This window comes from Solea solea, chromosome 6 (assembly GCF_958295425.1).
Source record: "Solea solea chromosome 6, fSolSol10.1, whole genome shotgun sequence".
Classification (NCBI taxonomy): Eukaryota; Metazoa; Chordata; class Actinopteri; order Pleuronectiformes; family Soleidae; genus Solea; species Solea solea.
This window is the reverse complement of record NC_081139.1, coordinates 26,212,890-26,228,282: the sequence shown is the minus strand read 5'-3', so window position 1 is coordinate 26,228,282 and position 15,393 is coordinate 26,212,890. Positions and strand designations below refer to the sequence as shown.

Genomic DNA, 15,393 nt, shown 5'->3' with positions numbered 1-15,393 from the left:
CCACTTGATCAAAGTCAAACTTTGCAGAGATTATGTTCACAGGTTGTACTTTGATTTGAGTGAGTTTAGAGCTTCTATTCATCCTTATTCATTTATTTTTTTCAGGCAAAGCTGAATTATTTTCATTTTTTTGTGTGCCATCTTCATTTACTCTTCACCAGTAACACAATTTTTTCCTTTACTATGACACCAAAAGTATTAAATTATTCAACCTTGTGGTTGAACAGATATACTCATTTTATTATGAGTATGTAATTTTTCGAGCAGAGACCTAAAAAATAGGCTTAGGGCTCATAGTCAGCGCCACCCCACGCAACTACTGTGTTAAAATGGCGTTTATATCTTACAGGGTGTATACACATCTTCCTTCTAAAGTTTTTCACTGCGTTAATATAATTTCATATCTCACGAATGCTTATGGTTCCATACCCCAGAAGATAAGAGACCTCATCCTGGTCTATTACAGCAAATTCAGCCTGAGTCTCATTTTACAAAAGTCTGTCTCACAGCAATGGAGGACGTGGACATATGGACCATATTGTAGACCAGAGGCAGCCAGAAGTTTCATTCAGTGAGTCTCCACTAAACCACTTTGTTAATTTTACTCAATGAAAATAGATGTTTAATGTGTTCATAGGATTTTTAACTAACCTTAGTTCGACATTACTCTTGAACTGACGTGACCTGATTCTGACAGTTAGAGTCTGAGAATCATTGAAGGTACAGTGTGTAACATTTGCATGTCGCAGCTGAACATCCCTCACCTTTACCTGAAGCTATGTAGCCCTCAGTTAGAATAACCCAGTATTTTTTTTTCAATTTATTTTAAACAAAAATAAACTACTTATAGTTAATTTAATCTGCTTTAACGTTTAATAACATCATAACATAAGCCTTATTTGTTGACTTCTCCGTCATATTCCTTATATGTAATATTTAATGGTCACTACACACACGCCCCCATGTGTGAGTGTACATGAGTGAACACTGCCATCTAGTGTAAAAAATTTTAAAGTGCAATGCAAAATCCAGCTCTCATTTATTCTGTTGAATATGACTCACATTGCAAATATCACATGTTATAATAGGATGTAACAGAGGAACAAAGAGATATTGACACAATGAAAACATTCCACATCTTATTGATCTAAGAGTTTGTTGTCTATAACAGATAAACATATTATAATATAATGATAATAGCGTTTAAACCTGTGAGTCACAAAACAACCAGACAACTTAATTACACAGCACATGTCGCACAAATGAAACTCTAAAAGCAGAGTATTTGTATTGCTTCAGAAATAACATGGAATCACTGTGAGTCCTCTTATGCATGTTCTGATGTGTTTTACTTACTTATTTCATTAGTCTGCTTAAGTAAAAACGAGTTTCTAAAATATGGAAAAAGAAACATACCAATTATTTTATCAAATCATTTGGGTCACGAACGTCAGATTCTGCTTTACGTACAATCATTAATTTAAAGAGATGGTCATTTGCTTTGAAAACTACTGTGGATGACTGTCTGTTCAAAGCCTCATTACCATCTTAATGATAATAGGTATTTCTACTCGTGTGTGCAATACACTTACTTGTTTTCAGCGTCAGCGAGTGTATCTTGTGTTGTGATACGTTAAAGTGTGTGAATGACTTCAACCTGTAATGCTGGATTTCTTTACCCTGATTTTGTGAAACAGCCCAGTAGCAAACATCATGTGGTCATTTCACCTGTGTGGTAAAAGTGATACAGCACAGCAGAGTGACAGTGACAGCATTACACTAGAATTGATTCATATTCAAACTTTCACTCCGTGCTGATTACTTTATTGCAACTTTTGGAACAATTCTCACTTCCAATGAAACCATTTTGGATGAATCTTCAGGTCATATTGCATGTTTCAATCAAACTAACACCTCGTTTCCACTTTGTTTCGTGTTGTGTCTCGTCATGTTCGGACAGCGCCGCCTAGTGTTCAACGCACAGAGAAGAATTGCAAGGTGAATGGATGGAGTTGATTTATGTCAGTAATTAATTGCATCCCTCGTGTCAAGCCACTCTTGAACAAGAGACAGCGTCAGAAGCGTATCGCCTGGACTAAAGACAAAAAGGACTGGACTGCTGCTGAGTGGTCCAAAGTTATGTTCTCTGATGAAAGTAAATTTTGCATTTCCTTTGGAAATCTGTTCTTAATTGGCCAGCAAACTCGCCTAACCTTAACCCCATAGAAAATCGATGGGGTATTGTAAAGAGGAAGCTGCAATACACCAGACCTTACAATGCAGAAGAGCTGAAGGCCACTATCAGAGCAACCTGGGCTCTCACAACACCTGAGCAGTGCCACAGACTGATCGACTCCATGCCACGCCGCATTGCTGCAGTAATTCAGGCAAAGGAGCCCCAACTAAGTATTGAGTGCTGTACATACTCAGACTCTCCATGTTCATACTTTTCAGTTGGCCAACATTTCTAAAAAAACTTTTTTTGTATTGGTCTTAAGTAATATTCTAATTTTCTGAGATACTGAATTTGGGATTTTCAGTAATTTAAGTAATAATCATCAAAATTGAAATTAATAAACATTTGAAATATATCAGTCTGTGTGTAATGAATGAATACAATATACAAGTTTCACTTTTTGAATGGAATTACTGACAAGAATCAACTTTTTGATGATATTCTAATTATATGACCAGCACCTGTATATGGATGGACATACACAGTGCCCTCTTATAGTATATGGAACAGTGAAGCCAATTCCTTTACTTTGGCCATAGACTGAACACATCAAAAGATGAATATGAGACAAAAGATGAACATTTCAGCGTTCACTTCCAGGTTTTTACATCTGGATCTGATGCACAACATAGAAGATAGCACCTTTAGTTTGAACCCACCCATTTTTCATGTGAGCAAAAAGTATTGGAACCTGTGAGTGACAGGTGTGTTGTGTTGCCCTGGTGTGTCCTATTACATTGATTATTCAAACACTCAATAGCACTGAATGTCTACGCCCACTTTCAGATTGGGCAGGAGAGGTTTTGCATGTGCAGACTGCATTTAGAAGTGGAACCAACATGAAAACCACTGAGCTGTCTATGGGTGAAAAACAAGAGAGAAGATCGGAAATCAATCAGAGTCATTGCTCAAACATTGGCCACAGCCTGTACAAGCATTTGGAACATCCTGAAGAAAGAAACCACTGGTGTCCAGCAGAGAGACCAAGGACAACATCAGAAACACTGAGAGCTGTAAAGAAAGAGCCTAAAACAACTGTTAGTGACACCAGCAACAACCTCCAGAGGGCAGAAAGGTGTACTGTTCAAAGAAGACTTTATGGACAAACGTACAGAGGCTGCACCAGAAGATGCAAACCACTCATTAGCAAGAAATACAGGAAGTTTTATGGACTGATGAGACAAAGATGAACTTTTACCAAAGTGATGGAAAGACTAAAGTTTGGGGAAAGACTTGATCTGCTCATGATTGGAGGTCATGTCATGATGGCTTCTTCTGGGATGGGCTCATTAATCTTCACTGATGATGTAACACATGAACTCAGAAGTCTACAGAAATATTTTGTCTGCCAATGATGGGGTTAAGATGATGGGGAGATCCTTCACCATGCAGCAACGAGCCCAAATACACACAGGAGTTCATCAGACTGTCCAAGTCAACTCCACACTCCACTTCAACTTGCATTTGACCTGCTGAAGAGGGCACTGAAGGGAGGAAACCCCCAAAACAAACAACTGAACGTCTGGAAGAGCATCACAGCAGAAGAATGCACAGGTTTGGTGATGTCAGTGAGTCACAGGCTTGATGCAGTTATTGAAGTCAAAGGATTTGCAATTACATGTTAAGTCTTATTCACTTTAATCCTTTTGAAGTCTATCGGTTCCAATACTTTTGCTCACATGAAAAATGGGTTGGTTCAAACAAAAAGTGCCATCTTCTATGTTGTGTATCACATCCAGATGTAAATACCTGCAAGTAAAAGCTGAAATGTTAATCTTTTGATGTCAAACCCAAATGTTTTCAGTCTGTGACAAAAATAAAGGAATTGGCCTCACTGTTCCTATATTAGAGGAGGAAACTGTGTATTCATTCATTTTTGTAGAACATCAAACATGCTGGGAAATGTTATAAGATTATTTAAACTGATAGAATCAATGAAATTAAATAAACTTTTAGTGGTTTGATTTTTTTTATGGTCTGTCTGAAATTCACTGCAATATGCACTTTTTTAGCGTATGTCAGATTCCAGAAAGAAAAATTTCACACACATTGGCGTTCACAGGTCAAGGTCATACTGTACTTCTTATGGACCTGCATAAAGACACAAAGCTATGAGGAAATGAGGCTACATTAGAAATCACACTATCTACATACTGTATGCTAAGTTATTAGCAAGCTGCACACGAATGAAGACACTAAACCATACAGGAAATGCATATATGCTGTAAAAGTCTTCTATTCAGTCTCTGTCCACATGCTGAACACGACTGCTACACAATGTGCTCATCTCCAGGTCTGCACTACAACGTACAACGTCACAAAGTGTCAGGACACATGGGTTTGGTGTAAAGAGAGAGCCAGCTCCTCCACAGTGTGCTTCCATGTGGGCGTCAGTGTCGGTCAAGCCCAGCAGGGGGCAGTATTACCTGTTACACCGTCTTTCACTTAGACTCCATCTCCCTCAGTGTGGTCAGTGCTGCGTACACATTTGACTTTGCACAGTCTGATTCAGGAGGATCGTGCAGAGGATCAGTGAACATGATCTACAGACACTCTTCTTCTTTGACGTAGAGGATCTCATGTGCTGAACTGGGAACCTGAAGTAGACAAAACAAGACTTATATCAGTGGAGAACGTTACTTTGGATAAATGTAAAGTAATTAAAGTTAAACTAAACCCCCTCTTCTTGGGCTAAACTCCACCCAATGCCAAGAAGTGGGCTGAGAACTGAGTAAGGGACAGGAGGAGGGAGGGTGAGTGGGGGGGGGGGGGGGCAGTGCAGGGGGTGTGGTCAGGTAGTGAAATCTGACACAGGGTTGTAGCTGTGTGAGGTTCTCGAGCCTCTCAAAAACATTTATAAAAAGGGGGAGGAGTCTCTGGACTGATGTATGATGTCAGGATGTAAACTGGAAACTGGATCAACAAATAACACTCACTGGATTTGACCTGAAAAAAGTTAAACTTAAACATCGCCTCTATCAGAGGTGTCAAACTGGGGGCCCATGGGCCACATGTGGCTGGCCAATCAATCGCTTGCGGGCCCCACTTAATATCATGTTAGAGTGAAAACATGGCCCGCGACTTCCTCTTCCTCTAAACACAGTGTGTGCCATAACACTAACCATCGAGGGCGATTGTGGGAAGTTAGTGTTAACATTACAAGAGTTAAATGGACTATTTTACTGTAAATAAAACACTGATTTATTGTGTATGATGATCACATTAGAACAATGTGCAGCAGCAGGGTCTGTGAATTGACTCCATGGCTCCCGACAGTGAAGCTGTGAACAATGTGAAAAGCTCTGAGGTGTGTGTGTCCATATTTACACAGCAACACAATCAGTCACGTTCTCTTAAAGGAGGTGAGACACAATCTTATTGATTTAAAGAAAGACAAAGAGCCAAGTCCCACATCACCACGCCTGGGTTGTAGTTTGAACACCAGGATGCTCATGCACCACTGCCACTGGAAAGAAGTAGTTTACTGCTAGAAGTAGTTTTCTACTTCTCTGTCACTATACAAACTGAATACAAATGTAATTGAATTTCTGCTCTGAAAGTTTCTAACACAATCATTTCTCCTGTTCCTCCTCCAGGAATAAGGTGGATACAGGACATTCTGAACGCAGCATAAAGAGCAAAGAGTCGAGAGTTTCTGACAGCAACAACAACAACAAATGACTGACAACTAGAACAAATATCAGGCGTACTTGACGTAAACAAATACGGTTTGAGGAGGGTTGTTCAGAAGAGCTGTTCCATATTATTACTTTTTTTGTTGTTATAAAAACAATAAAGAGGCTCCTCTGTCTTTTTTCATCCATTAATTTTTTCTTATGTTATTAATATTATACTGCAGTAATTGTTCATTGTGACTTTGAAAAATGATTAAACAAACAACAAACAACATGTATATATATGTAAAAAGTAGTAACCGTTGGACGGGCTTCCAAAACAGAGGTAACAAAACAAAGAGAAGGAGAGTGAGTCTGCCATAGAACGACATAGATAATACTTGTTACTCTGTCCCTTAGTGCTGAATAAGGCACCTTTATCTCACTGTCGAAACAAATTCAACTGACTGAATAATAATGCATATCACTATATAAGCTAATGAGCAACCGCACAGAACTCTAACACATTCAAATTCAGTCTCTGTCAGTGGGCTGACGATTTTCCACAAGGGGGAGCTGTTGAGCTATTCACCGGCAGTAAGTAGCTGGGTGCTGTGTGGTGAGCTGCTGCTTCCTGTGTCACACTACCTGTCAATACTGAAGCTACATTCTGATGTTGCTGTTGTGACCGGTTTGTGTTTCTGTTGTGAATTGCTTCTTACGATATGCAACATTCATACAAATGAATATTACTAAATATCCTATGTAAAGATTTGTTGTTACTGGGCCTCTGGTCCAGCAGGTGCATTTAAGCACCATAGGAAACTCCAGACCCTGAGTTTATGACTCACCAGTCTTATAGACCATATAGTCACTTGACCGGTGCGGGATTCAACATACAGAGTTCACTGTCACATAATCCACGGAGATCGACCGATGTATCACAAAACCCGACAGATCCTTATAATGCCCGGTGTGCTTGCTTTTAAACATTATTATTAGCTTTGCTTCACTTTACTCCAGAGAGTCACTGAACGTTTACAAAAATCCTGGAGGGAAACAAATGGACGCAATCTGGCTTTGTGACAAGCATTCAAATCTAAGTTTTTGACAGCTAAAGACTGTTGGAAGGCTAAGTGTCGCATTAGCATAGCTAATCCACAATGTAGAGCGCTATGAGCTGTGAAAGGACTCCGTATTAACTCAGAGTTCGTCCTTCTCCTCCTGGACTCTGTGAGGTCCAGGGACCAGCAGGGGTCTGTGAGGTTGCACACATCGTGTCAGTGTCTTACACAACAACACTTCCCTTTAATGAGACTACATGAGTCTTTATTAATCTTACATGAGGCCACCAGGCTCCTCGTGTAATGCACACCTGACATGCAGCTTTCTCTTTATCAGCCGCTCGCGACTTTCAGAGTGCAGATTATTATTGAACAATCTAATTTCCTTCATCCAAGATGAGAATGAATGGGTTGAAAGTCTACCCGACACATTTCTGGTTCATACTTCCCCTAACACAACGATTGTTGGTAATCCATAGTAATAAACTCTGTAGATTTGCTTTGATTCCAGCTAAAATTGTTTTCTAATGCCCAGTCTCACTTAAATTAAGGATTAGCAGTAGAAGATTATTCTTCTTTTACTCAAAAAAGTAAAGTTAGAGAAGGACAAGTGATATAAAATGCACATTTCACTTAAATAAAATAATACAATTATGATACATAATAAAAACTATTATGTGTAAAAAACAAACAAAACAAAAAAACCCTCAAAAGAATGAACGATCAGATCACATTTTGAAGTTGTTAGTGGTCATTTCTGCAGTTTCCAGGGGCGGATCTACAGGGGGGCAAAGAGATAAACTGCATTTAGATTTAAAAAAAGGTTTGAATCCAAAGTCTCGCTGTTTCAGGGGCTTAGGGTTCAGTGACAGTTCTACTGTATGTGATCAATATCACAGCAATAAGGCTGCACAATTAAACCACCTTACATCCTCACTGTCACACTGAGAAAACTGACTTTCATCAGCATCAGCTACTGTAAATGGTTTGACAGCAATTATACTGATAGCCCACGCTGAGTAGGTACTATTTTGTCATAGAAAATCAACCTAAACCGCGCCAAGGCCTTTTCTCTCCTCGTTAGCGTCAGTTTCACTTGAGCAACATCTGCTGGTGAGGGAAAAAACAACAACAAAGATGGACCCTTGTTACATCTCCAGATAAAGGGTCACAGTGTTCAGCGCTTCAAATCCACTCTAATATCATTATGTTCACACTTTTTGGAGCCTTTACTTATCAACTCAGTCGTTCAGTACCTGGTTGACTCCGCCCACCACCAAGAGGCGGTCTCGAATGACAATGGAGGAGGCAGAGCAGCGAGGGAAGTTCATGGGAGCCAATCTCTCCCACTTCTTCCTCTGAGGATGAAAAGCGTCCACTGTGTCCAGAGCCGAGGGCTCGTGACCTGAAGGACGTAAACACACACATTCATAGTCAGTCACAGTGAACACATCCAATATCACATTGTGATCCTCACTCACACTTTTTCTGTCAATGTCATGTTATTCATCCATCAGATTATTCATATAATAAAAACTGCAGCCATCTTATTAATGTATTTATTCATATATTAACACCAAACTAGTAATGACAATAAAACGTGTTATCAAGTACAGTCAAACAAACATGTCCCGTGGTTTCCACACTTAACTATTTTTATATATATGTGTATATATATATATATATGTACTACATATATATGAAAAACCTGAATATATATATATGAAAGGTCTGAATATATGTATATACTGTATATATATGTATGTATATATATGAAAAGTCTGAATATATCAGGGATGCATGTAACCATATTCTTTTACTCGTCTAACCCTGACCTAATAAAATCCCCACCCACTTTTTTCTACAATACTTTTATCATGATTTGATAACCTTTTCCAACTTGAAACTTGAGTTAGTGTTGCCTTGTGAACTGCTCCTTCTCCTGTGCAAAAGCCCATAGAAAGAATGTGTGAAAAGTTTGGTCAGCAATGACTATGTGCCAGTGCTTCATACAACCACCCCTCAAACGCTGAACTGTCCCTTTAATCAGTTCAGTGATTCTGACACTAATCATTAACATGGCGACAGCAGCAGTAGTTTTAGTGTCATGTTAATCTCGCTCTTACCAAGTCCTCCCGCGACAACCATTCGGCCGCGGAGGAACGCGGCGGCAAAGTCGGCTCTCTTAGTTTTCAGTGCCACCGTCTCGTCCGTCTTCAACCACATACCTGTAGACAGAGAAGAAGAAAAGTAAAAAGAACAAAGACAAAGAGTGAGTAAGTCTGCAAGTACAGGTGTGCAAGAGCTTATAAAACAGCTCAGGTGAAGTTCAGTGGCACCACAGTCCACCTTCAGCTGGACAGGATGCTGCTGAGTGTGTTTACAGAGAGTGACCCGGCATAGACAGGTCATCCACCAGGCAGCTGCAGCACAGCAAGGACACACAAAGGTTATAAGAACCAGAGACTACACAGACAGAAAGAGGGGACAGGGAAGTAGGACTGAAGGTCAAAACCCTCCTACAGAGAGAATGAGAGGACGTTCTTTTAGTTTTGTAACATTTGCTTGACTGAACTTTACAGAAAATAAATGTTCTTTTATAGCAGCAAGAGTTGGAGGTCATGAGTTTACTCTGAAGTTCGCACAGCAGAGATGAAATTCAGCTGGCATTCAGCCTACGAGCCACAGTTCATCAGAGAACTTGAACAACAGTGGTGTGTGAGTCGCAGTAGGTCGGCAGTGTACATGCAAACGCGTCCAGGCATTACCAGGGTAAAACAGATTGTACACGGACCTGCCGATAGAAAACCGTTCAGTGAACAGACGTACATATGATGGCACAACATACCTTTGTCTTTTTGAGTTTACAAACCATAATATACCTGGGTGGGGCTGCACCAATTTAGCATAAGCCTGCACGAATGTCATGATTTAGTAAATACTTAACTACTACTAGCCTTAGGAATAATTATGGTTGCACCAGACCAACTTATGTAATTCTGTAGCTAGTAAAATATGATACCTAGTCACATGAAATGATGACAACAAGCTGGCTTCAACACTAGCAGCCCCACAGAGACATATCTGTGGGCAGATTTACTGTAATGTTGCATAAAATGATCATTTAAAAAGTCATTAAGGCTATAAACCTTTGCCCGATGAATGACAGCAGTGACCTAGTGTAACGTAATATTACCTTGTATTGCAGGAGTTAATGGGGTTCAAGTAAACTTGCCAGGGTTAGGGTTAAGGTAACCCAAGTCAGTCAGCACAGCAATAGTGGCCGCGTAGGAGGGTTGGGCATAATATTTGTCAGCACAGAGGTCACAGCTGGGTCAGCTTATCTTAGTTTGTGGTTGATAACTTAAATATCTTAACCAGCCAGTAGTCGCTGCTACTACAGTGAGACGTTCACTTTCCCTTTAATGCACTGCTAATGCCAACATGAAAACTGCAGCGCTGGGATTATTTTTCTTTTCTACCTGTGGAAACAGCAATTGTCAGCTTCAATTCCAAAACAAAACAAACGTGTGTGGAATACATTACCGTTTTAATTTAATCTCCCTAATTATTCGACACCAACAATAAAAACTGCCCTCCATAGACCTCGGCACAGCACATAGGACTCCGGGTGATACAAAGTGTATTTGAAGGTGGAAGAAATGAACACAAACTAGTTAAAATCCTAAAGTTTTCTTTTTTTACTCTTTATTGCTGCAAACTCTTGTTTATCTGTCTGATACGCAGACTGCTGACAACCACGGAAGAGCAGTAAAGATAACTTCATTATAGGGGCGCGAGGAAGGGAGGGACAGATGATTAGAAAGAAAACAAACAAAAGAGTTAACATACTTTTTCTCTTTTTCCTTGTTTTTCCATTTTCTTGCCCTGCTTCGCTCTCTCTCTCTCGTTGTTTTACTATTCTCCCTTCAGTCTCTCCACTCTCTTATTTATTTTCAATCTTTTCCTTAAACAAGGGGAAAAAGACAACAAGGTCAAGAGCGATAGAAAACAAACAGCGACGTAGAGTGAAAGAAAGAGAAGTAGCCAGATGGTGAGTCTCAGTGCTGTCGTAGTTAAATTAAAGAACACAGCTGCTTCACTGCTCTGCTCTGTTCTCTCCTCAGAGGAAAATCCTCTGTGTACTTTGTGTCCTGTCATCTCTCGTCAGTCTGTGAGGTTCACTTTATTAAAGTCAGGAACAGTCAATCAAACCTCATCAGACCTGGAGCAGTGAGAATAAAAGCAAGGAATTGCGGCTTCATTTTCTTTTTTAATCAGACGGCACTTATTCATCTCTATTTTGGGTCAGCTATGAACGCAAACATGAAACAACGATAGAGAAACACATGGTAGATGCAGAAGTCTTTTAGCCATGTCACACAAACAAGGTAACGCCCTCTGGCTGAAAGCAACGCCGCTCAACTCTGTAGACACTACGGTGGCAGACGGGGTCAAACTCGACCCAAACACACAGATTCACAAACGCTGTGTTGTGGTGATAGAAAAGAAAGACACGCACACTATGTGACTGATCAAATCCACTATCACAATGTATTTCTCCATAAACATGGTCACACTTTTACAAAATGCTTCACAAAAGCATCACTTTGGTCAGCGACAACATTTGAAAAAGATATCAGATGCTGAATAAAACAATTTTACTCCTGAAGAAATGCCCCAAATCACTTTTATAATGAAAACAGAAAAATAAGTAAACTTGACCTTTAAATGATGTCATCAACAACACAACAGAATGTCTTCAAGCAAATAATCCGACTTGAAATTACACATCATTATTAAGATAATAAATGTATAGAGCATTTTTAACATAGCACAATAAATATTATCTGTTAACAATTACAATCCTTAACATAACATAACATGTAATGCACATGAAGACTGACACTCGTCTACAACTGCGGTAGTGCTGCTAGCAACAGGCTGTGCTAAGTAGACGTTCACTTCCACCGCAACTTAATTCCAATGTCAAACTTATTGAAACGACTACTATCTTCTACTCTGTAGTTTTGTATAACATTTAAAATGCAAACCTCCACAAAAAAACCCTGTTCTTACCTGTAAAAGCGGGTGATAGAAAAGAAAGACACGCACACGACGTGAAGCCACACGCTCCCGCTCAGGCTGAACCAGACATCAATAGTCGAAAACCGATCTGTATTTTAACCATACTAGTTTCCAAAACTTGGAGAAACAGAAGAAAGCACATAAAAATCGCACCGTGCATTCTCCTAAACATTATAGAACACATATTTTAACCACAGTTTATCTATAGAACACATTTTAACCACAGTTTATCTATATGATAATTATCTTAACCTGTTCTTCCTGGCAGGCTGAAGTAATAGATCACTGATGATCTCAATCTGCAAATTATAATGACTCTTCATCTTATATTATGTCCTTAAGCAATTACTTCTAGCTTTAATTTTTACTTGGTAATGATTTCACTGTTTTAACTTAAGTGTTTAAGTATTGTTTTAGCTCACATTTCCAATTAAATATTTATTATACTCAATTTCTTATACGCCGTACAGCTGCACAAACGAAAACAAAAACTAATGCAACGTGAGAAACGCACTGCAAAAGAAGAATGATGTGCAGATAGAAACAAAACACACGCACGACAGAAATCACCAGCATATTCAAAAACAGAAGCAGGTCTGTGAGACCAGCCGTTACAATTCTCAGGGACTACTTAAGTGTTACTTTATTAAAAGACCTTTATGAAGACGTTATCCGACTGTGGTCAAGCTATCCGACACTCATTTCTCTGTAGTTCCATTCTTGTCCTAAATTACAAAGGGATTTAGGTAAAAAGCCTGCAGTCAAGCTGATTTTTAAAGACATCGACGTCCGGTTTTCAAAATAAAACCCTCAGATCACCGTATCTGTGCAACGTTTGAAAGCACGCCTCCTCGCAGCTGTGTGTCAGAGACCTGTCTGCGAAAAAAAATCTGTCAATGACGTAGAATTCTGGGTTAACGCGACCCCAGCCCAAAGCCCCTCCCATCTGCCCAGTCCCAGAGGGAGGGGCTTTCTTCTAATAATAATTTCTGTTCTCCTCTCGGATCACATCTCTCCTTCATTGTCATCCTAATACCTTAATCCCTCCGGATTCTTCTTCTCTCTCAAAGCTCCTCTCCTCTCCTCAGTCTCATCCTCTTCATCCTCTTCATCCTCCCCCTGTCCTCCTGATTCTTACAGTTATCACTCTTATATTGTGAACTGCAATTATTTTGGTCTGGATAAATGTGAAATGTATTAAAGACACTGGTGCTGTTCCTGTGTGTGATAACTCCCTCTTCTCTCCATTGTTTCACATATGGATTACCACAGTTCCATTGTGCTATAAATCAAGTGGCAATTTCTCAGCGAAAACTGCTGAATGTGAGACTTATCAGGGATCAATATAAACGTGGATGCAGTTTTTCATATGAAGGAGTTTGCATGCAACTTCTGGAATATAAAGTGATTTCAATAAAGAGGCTGTGAGAACCACTTGAGCTGTGAGAAGTTTGGTTTCTATTAGGAATAGTACCAAAATAACCAGCCCCCAAAATGTTCCATTCTTTGGCACCTGTAAAATAAAAGTACAGTACGGCCAGGGCGGAGCTAGACCGGCTCCACCCCCAACAGTCATCTGATTTGGCAACAGAATATTGATCGGTGTAAATACGGAAGTTGAGACAAGCATCCGCAGTCTATTCTCACACAAAGCTTGACTTGCCGGACGTCCTCCCTCACCGCCTGTGGTGTCACGTTTGTCGTCATTGCTCCGGTGCAACGCCACGTCGGTGCTACTTTTTCTTTGTTTTCATGAAGTCTTCACAGAGACTGTTGCCTACCAGTCGCATTCCATGACGTAATAATATCTGCAGGTGTGCAACACTGTGGCTCAACTCAAAAGTGTTGCAGTATAAATCTCTCTCTTCACAGTGTTATTGTTCTTTATTCTTTACAAGTGTGTCAAGTCATCCCTGTACAGATTTATGGCTCAGTGTTTTGAGACTGAGCTGCGACTGCAGGTTTGATTCATGCAGTATTTGCTTTGGAGAGATTTTACTTCTCTCCGCAGAATGCAGGGAAAACCCCAGCATGGTTCTACTCTGGTGAGGGAAGAATAACGAGCTGGAGAGAAAAGGGAGGAAACCCAGAGAGACAGACAGAGGGGGATGATATGAGACAATCCTCTGAAGACATGGTTTTTTCGTCTGTGCGCTGGTAATTTGGTCCTCAGCTCTCCTCTGTAATTGTCCCTGAAGATTAAAACTAGAAAAAGACGGTGATTTGATTGGTTCTCTGTCTTTGGCAGACACGCACACACACACACACAGCTATTCTTACAGGACACTGCATTGACTTCCATTCATTTGGACAGTCCAAAAGTGTCCAACCTTAACCATAAACCAAACCTTAACCAGGTTTTGGTCTCGATGAGGACTACTGGTTGTAAAGTCTTTGCTTGAGATAATGAAACAATTAAATCACAATAACATTAGTTTCAATGATGACTGTAATACAGTAACATTAATAATCTGCCACAGCAATAATAATGATTATTATTATGACAATAATAATAGACTTATAATAGAAAATAACTTCAAAAGTGCTGATTGGAGCTCCTGTAAAATAAATTCAGAGATTTGTTTACACAAATATTAAAATATTATTGTTGAAAATGAATAAAAAGACAAGACACATAAGATGCAGTTCTGTCTGTGGGGGATGGATCATACAAATTATTATTTAAGAGTTGCAAGAAGGTGAAATCATGCGTAATTGATGAGCAAAACATCCAGTGCACATGAATGCTCTTGAAAATAATAAATAATAAGAATTTTGTCCATCCGTTTGTTGTACATAAGCTCTGGGGAGAGTATAAATTCTGGTTTTCTCATAGCTGGTCACATATTATAGACTGTATATACTTTTATATCATCTTGTATAATAATTCAAATTTGCATGAATGATTATTATAAATAAACAATTTCTTTATGTTTTTTGTGGTCAATTTTTGGACAGTTTTACAGCGAGTGATTACTGCACAGATGTGTGTTGGACTCAAGTGTCTGTCTCATCGTTGTGTTCGCTCCACAACACAATAGTGAGGTAAACAGTATTTGTTGTTGTGATTTTAGTATTGAGGAGGTGTATGTCTGAATCCCAGAGACGGAGAAAATAGATTTCTTGAATAACTTGCCCTCTTAGACACATCTCCATTCTTTGTGTTCTGTGTTGTACTTGTTGCAGCTTGCCAACAATCCCAGTACCACCAATCTACCGCTCTACGTCTCAGTACTTGCCGATATGGAATGGAACTGTAATAGAATATCACTGTGTGGCGGCAGATTGCATGAGCGAGCGTGTGTGCGTGTGTGTGTGTGTGTGTGTGTGTGTGTGTTTGTGTGTGTGTGCAGAGATATATTGGGTGCAGTGGATAATAAAGCAATCTGTT

The 15,393-nt window shown here is 39.6% G+C and overlaps 1 protein-coding gene across 1 annotated transcript in view; it reads right to left on the bottom strand.

Annotated features, from left to right (window-relative positions):
• Positions 1 to 3,318: 3,318 nt before the first annotated feature.
• Positions 3,319 to 15,393, bottom strand: part of klhdc8a (kelch domain containing 8A) — a 77,799-nt gene continuing 65,724 nt past the window's right edge. The window contains exons 7-9 of the mRNA XM_058632260.1: positions 9,041 to 9,142; positions 8,171 to 8,319; positions 3,319 to 4,833 (exon numbers count right to left, since the gene is read on the bottom strand). Coding sequence (XP_058488243.1) covers positions 4,780 to 4,833; positions 8,171 to 8,319; positions 9,041 to 9,142 — 305 coding nt within the window. The 3' untranslated portion in view covers positions 3,319 to 4,779. The remainder of the gene's footprint in view (positions 4,834 to 8,170; positions 8,320 to 9,040; positions 9,143 to 15,393) is intronic.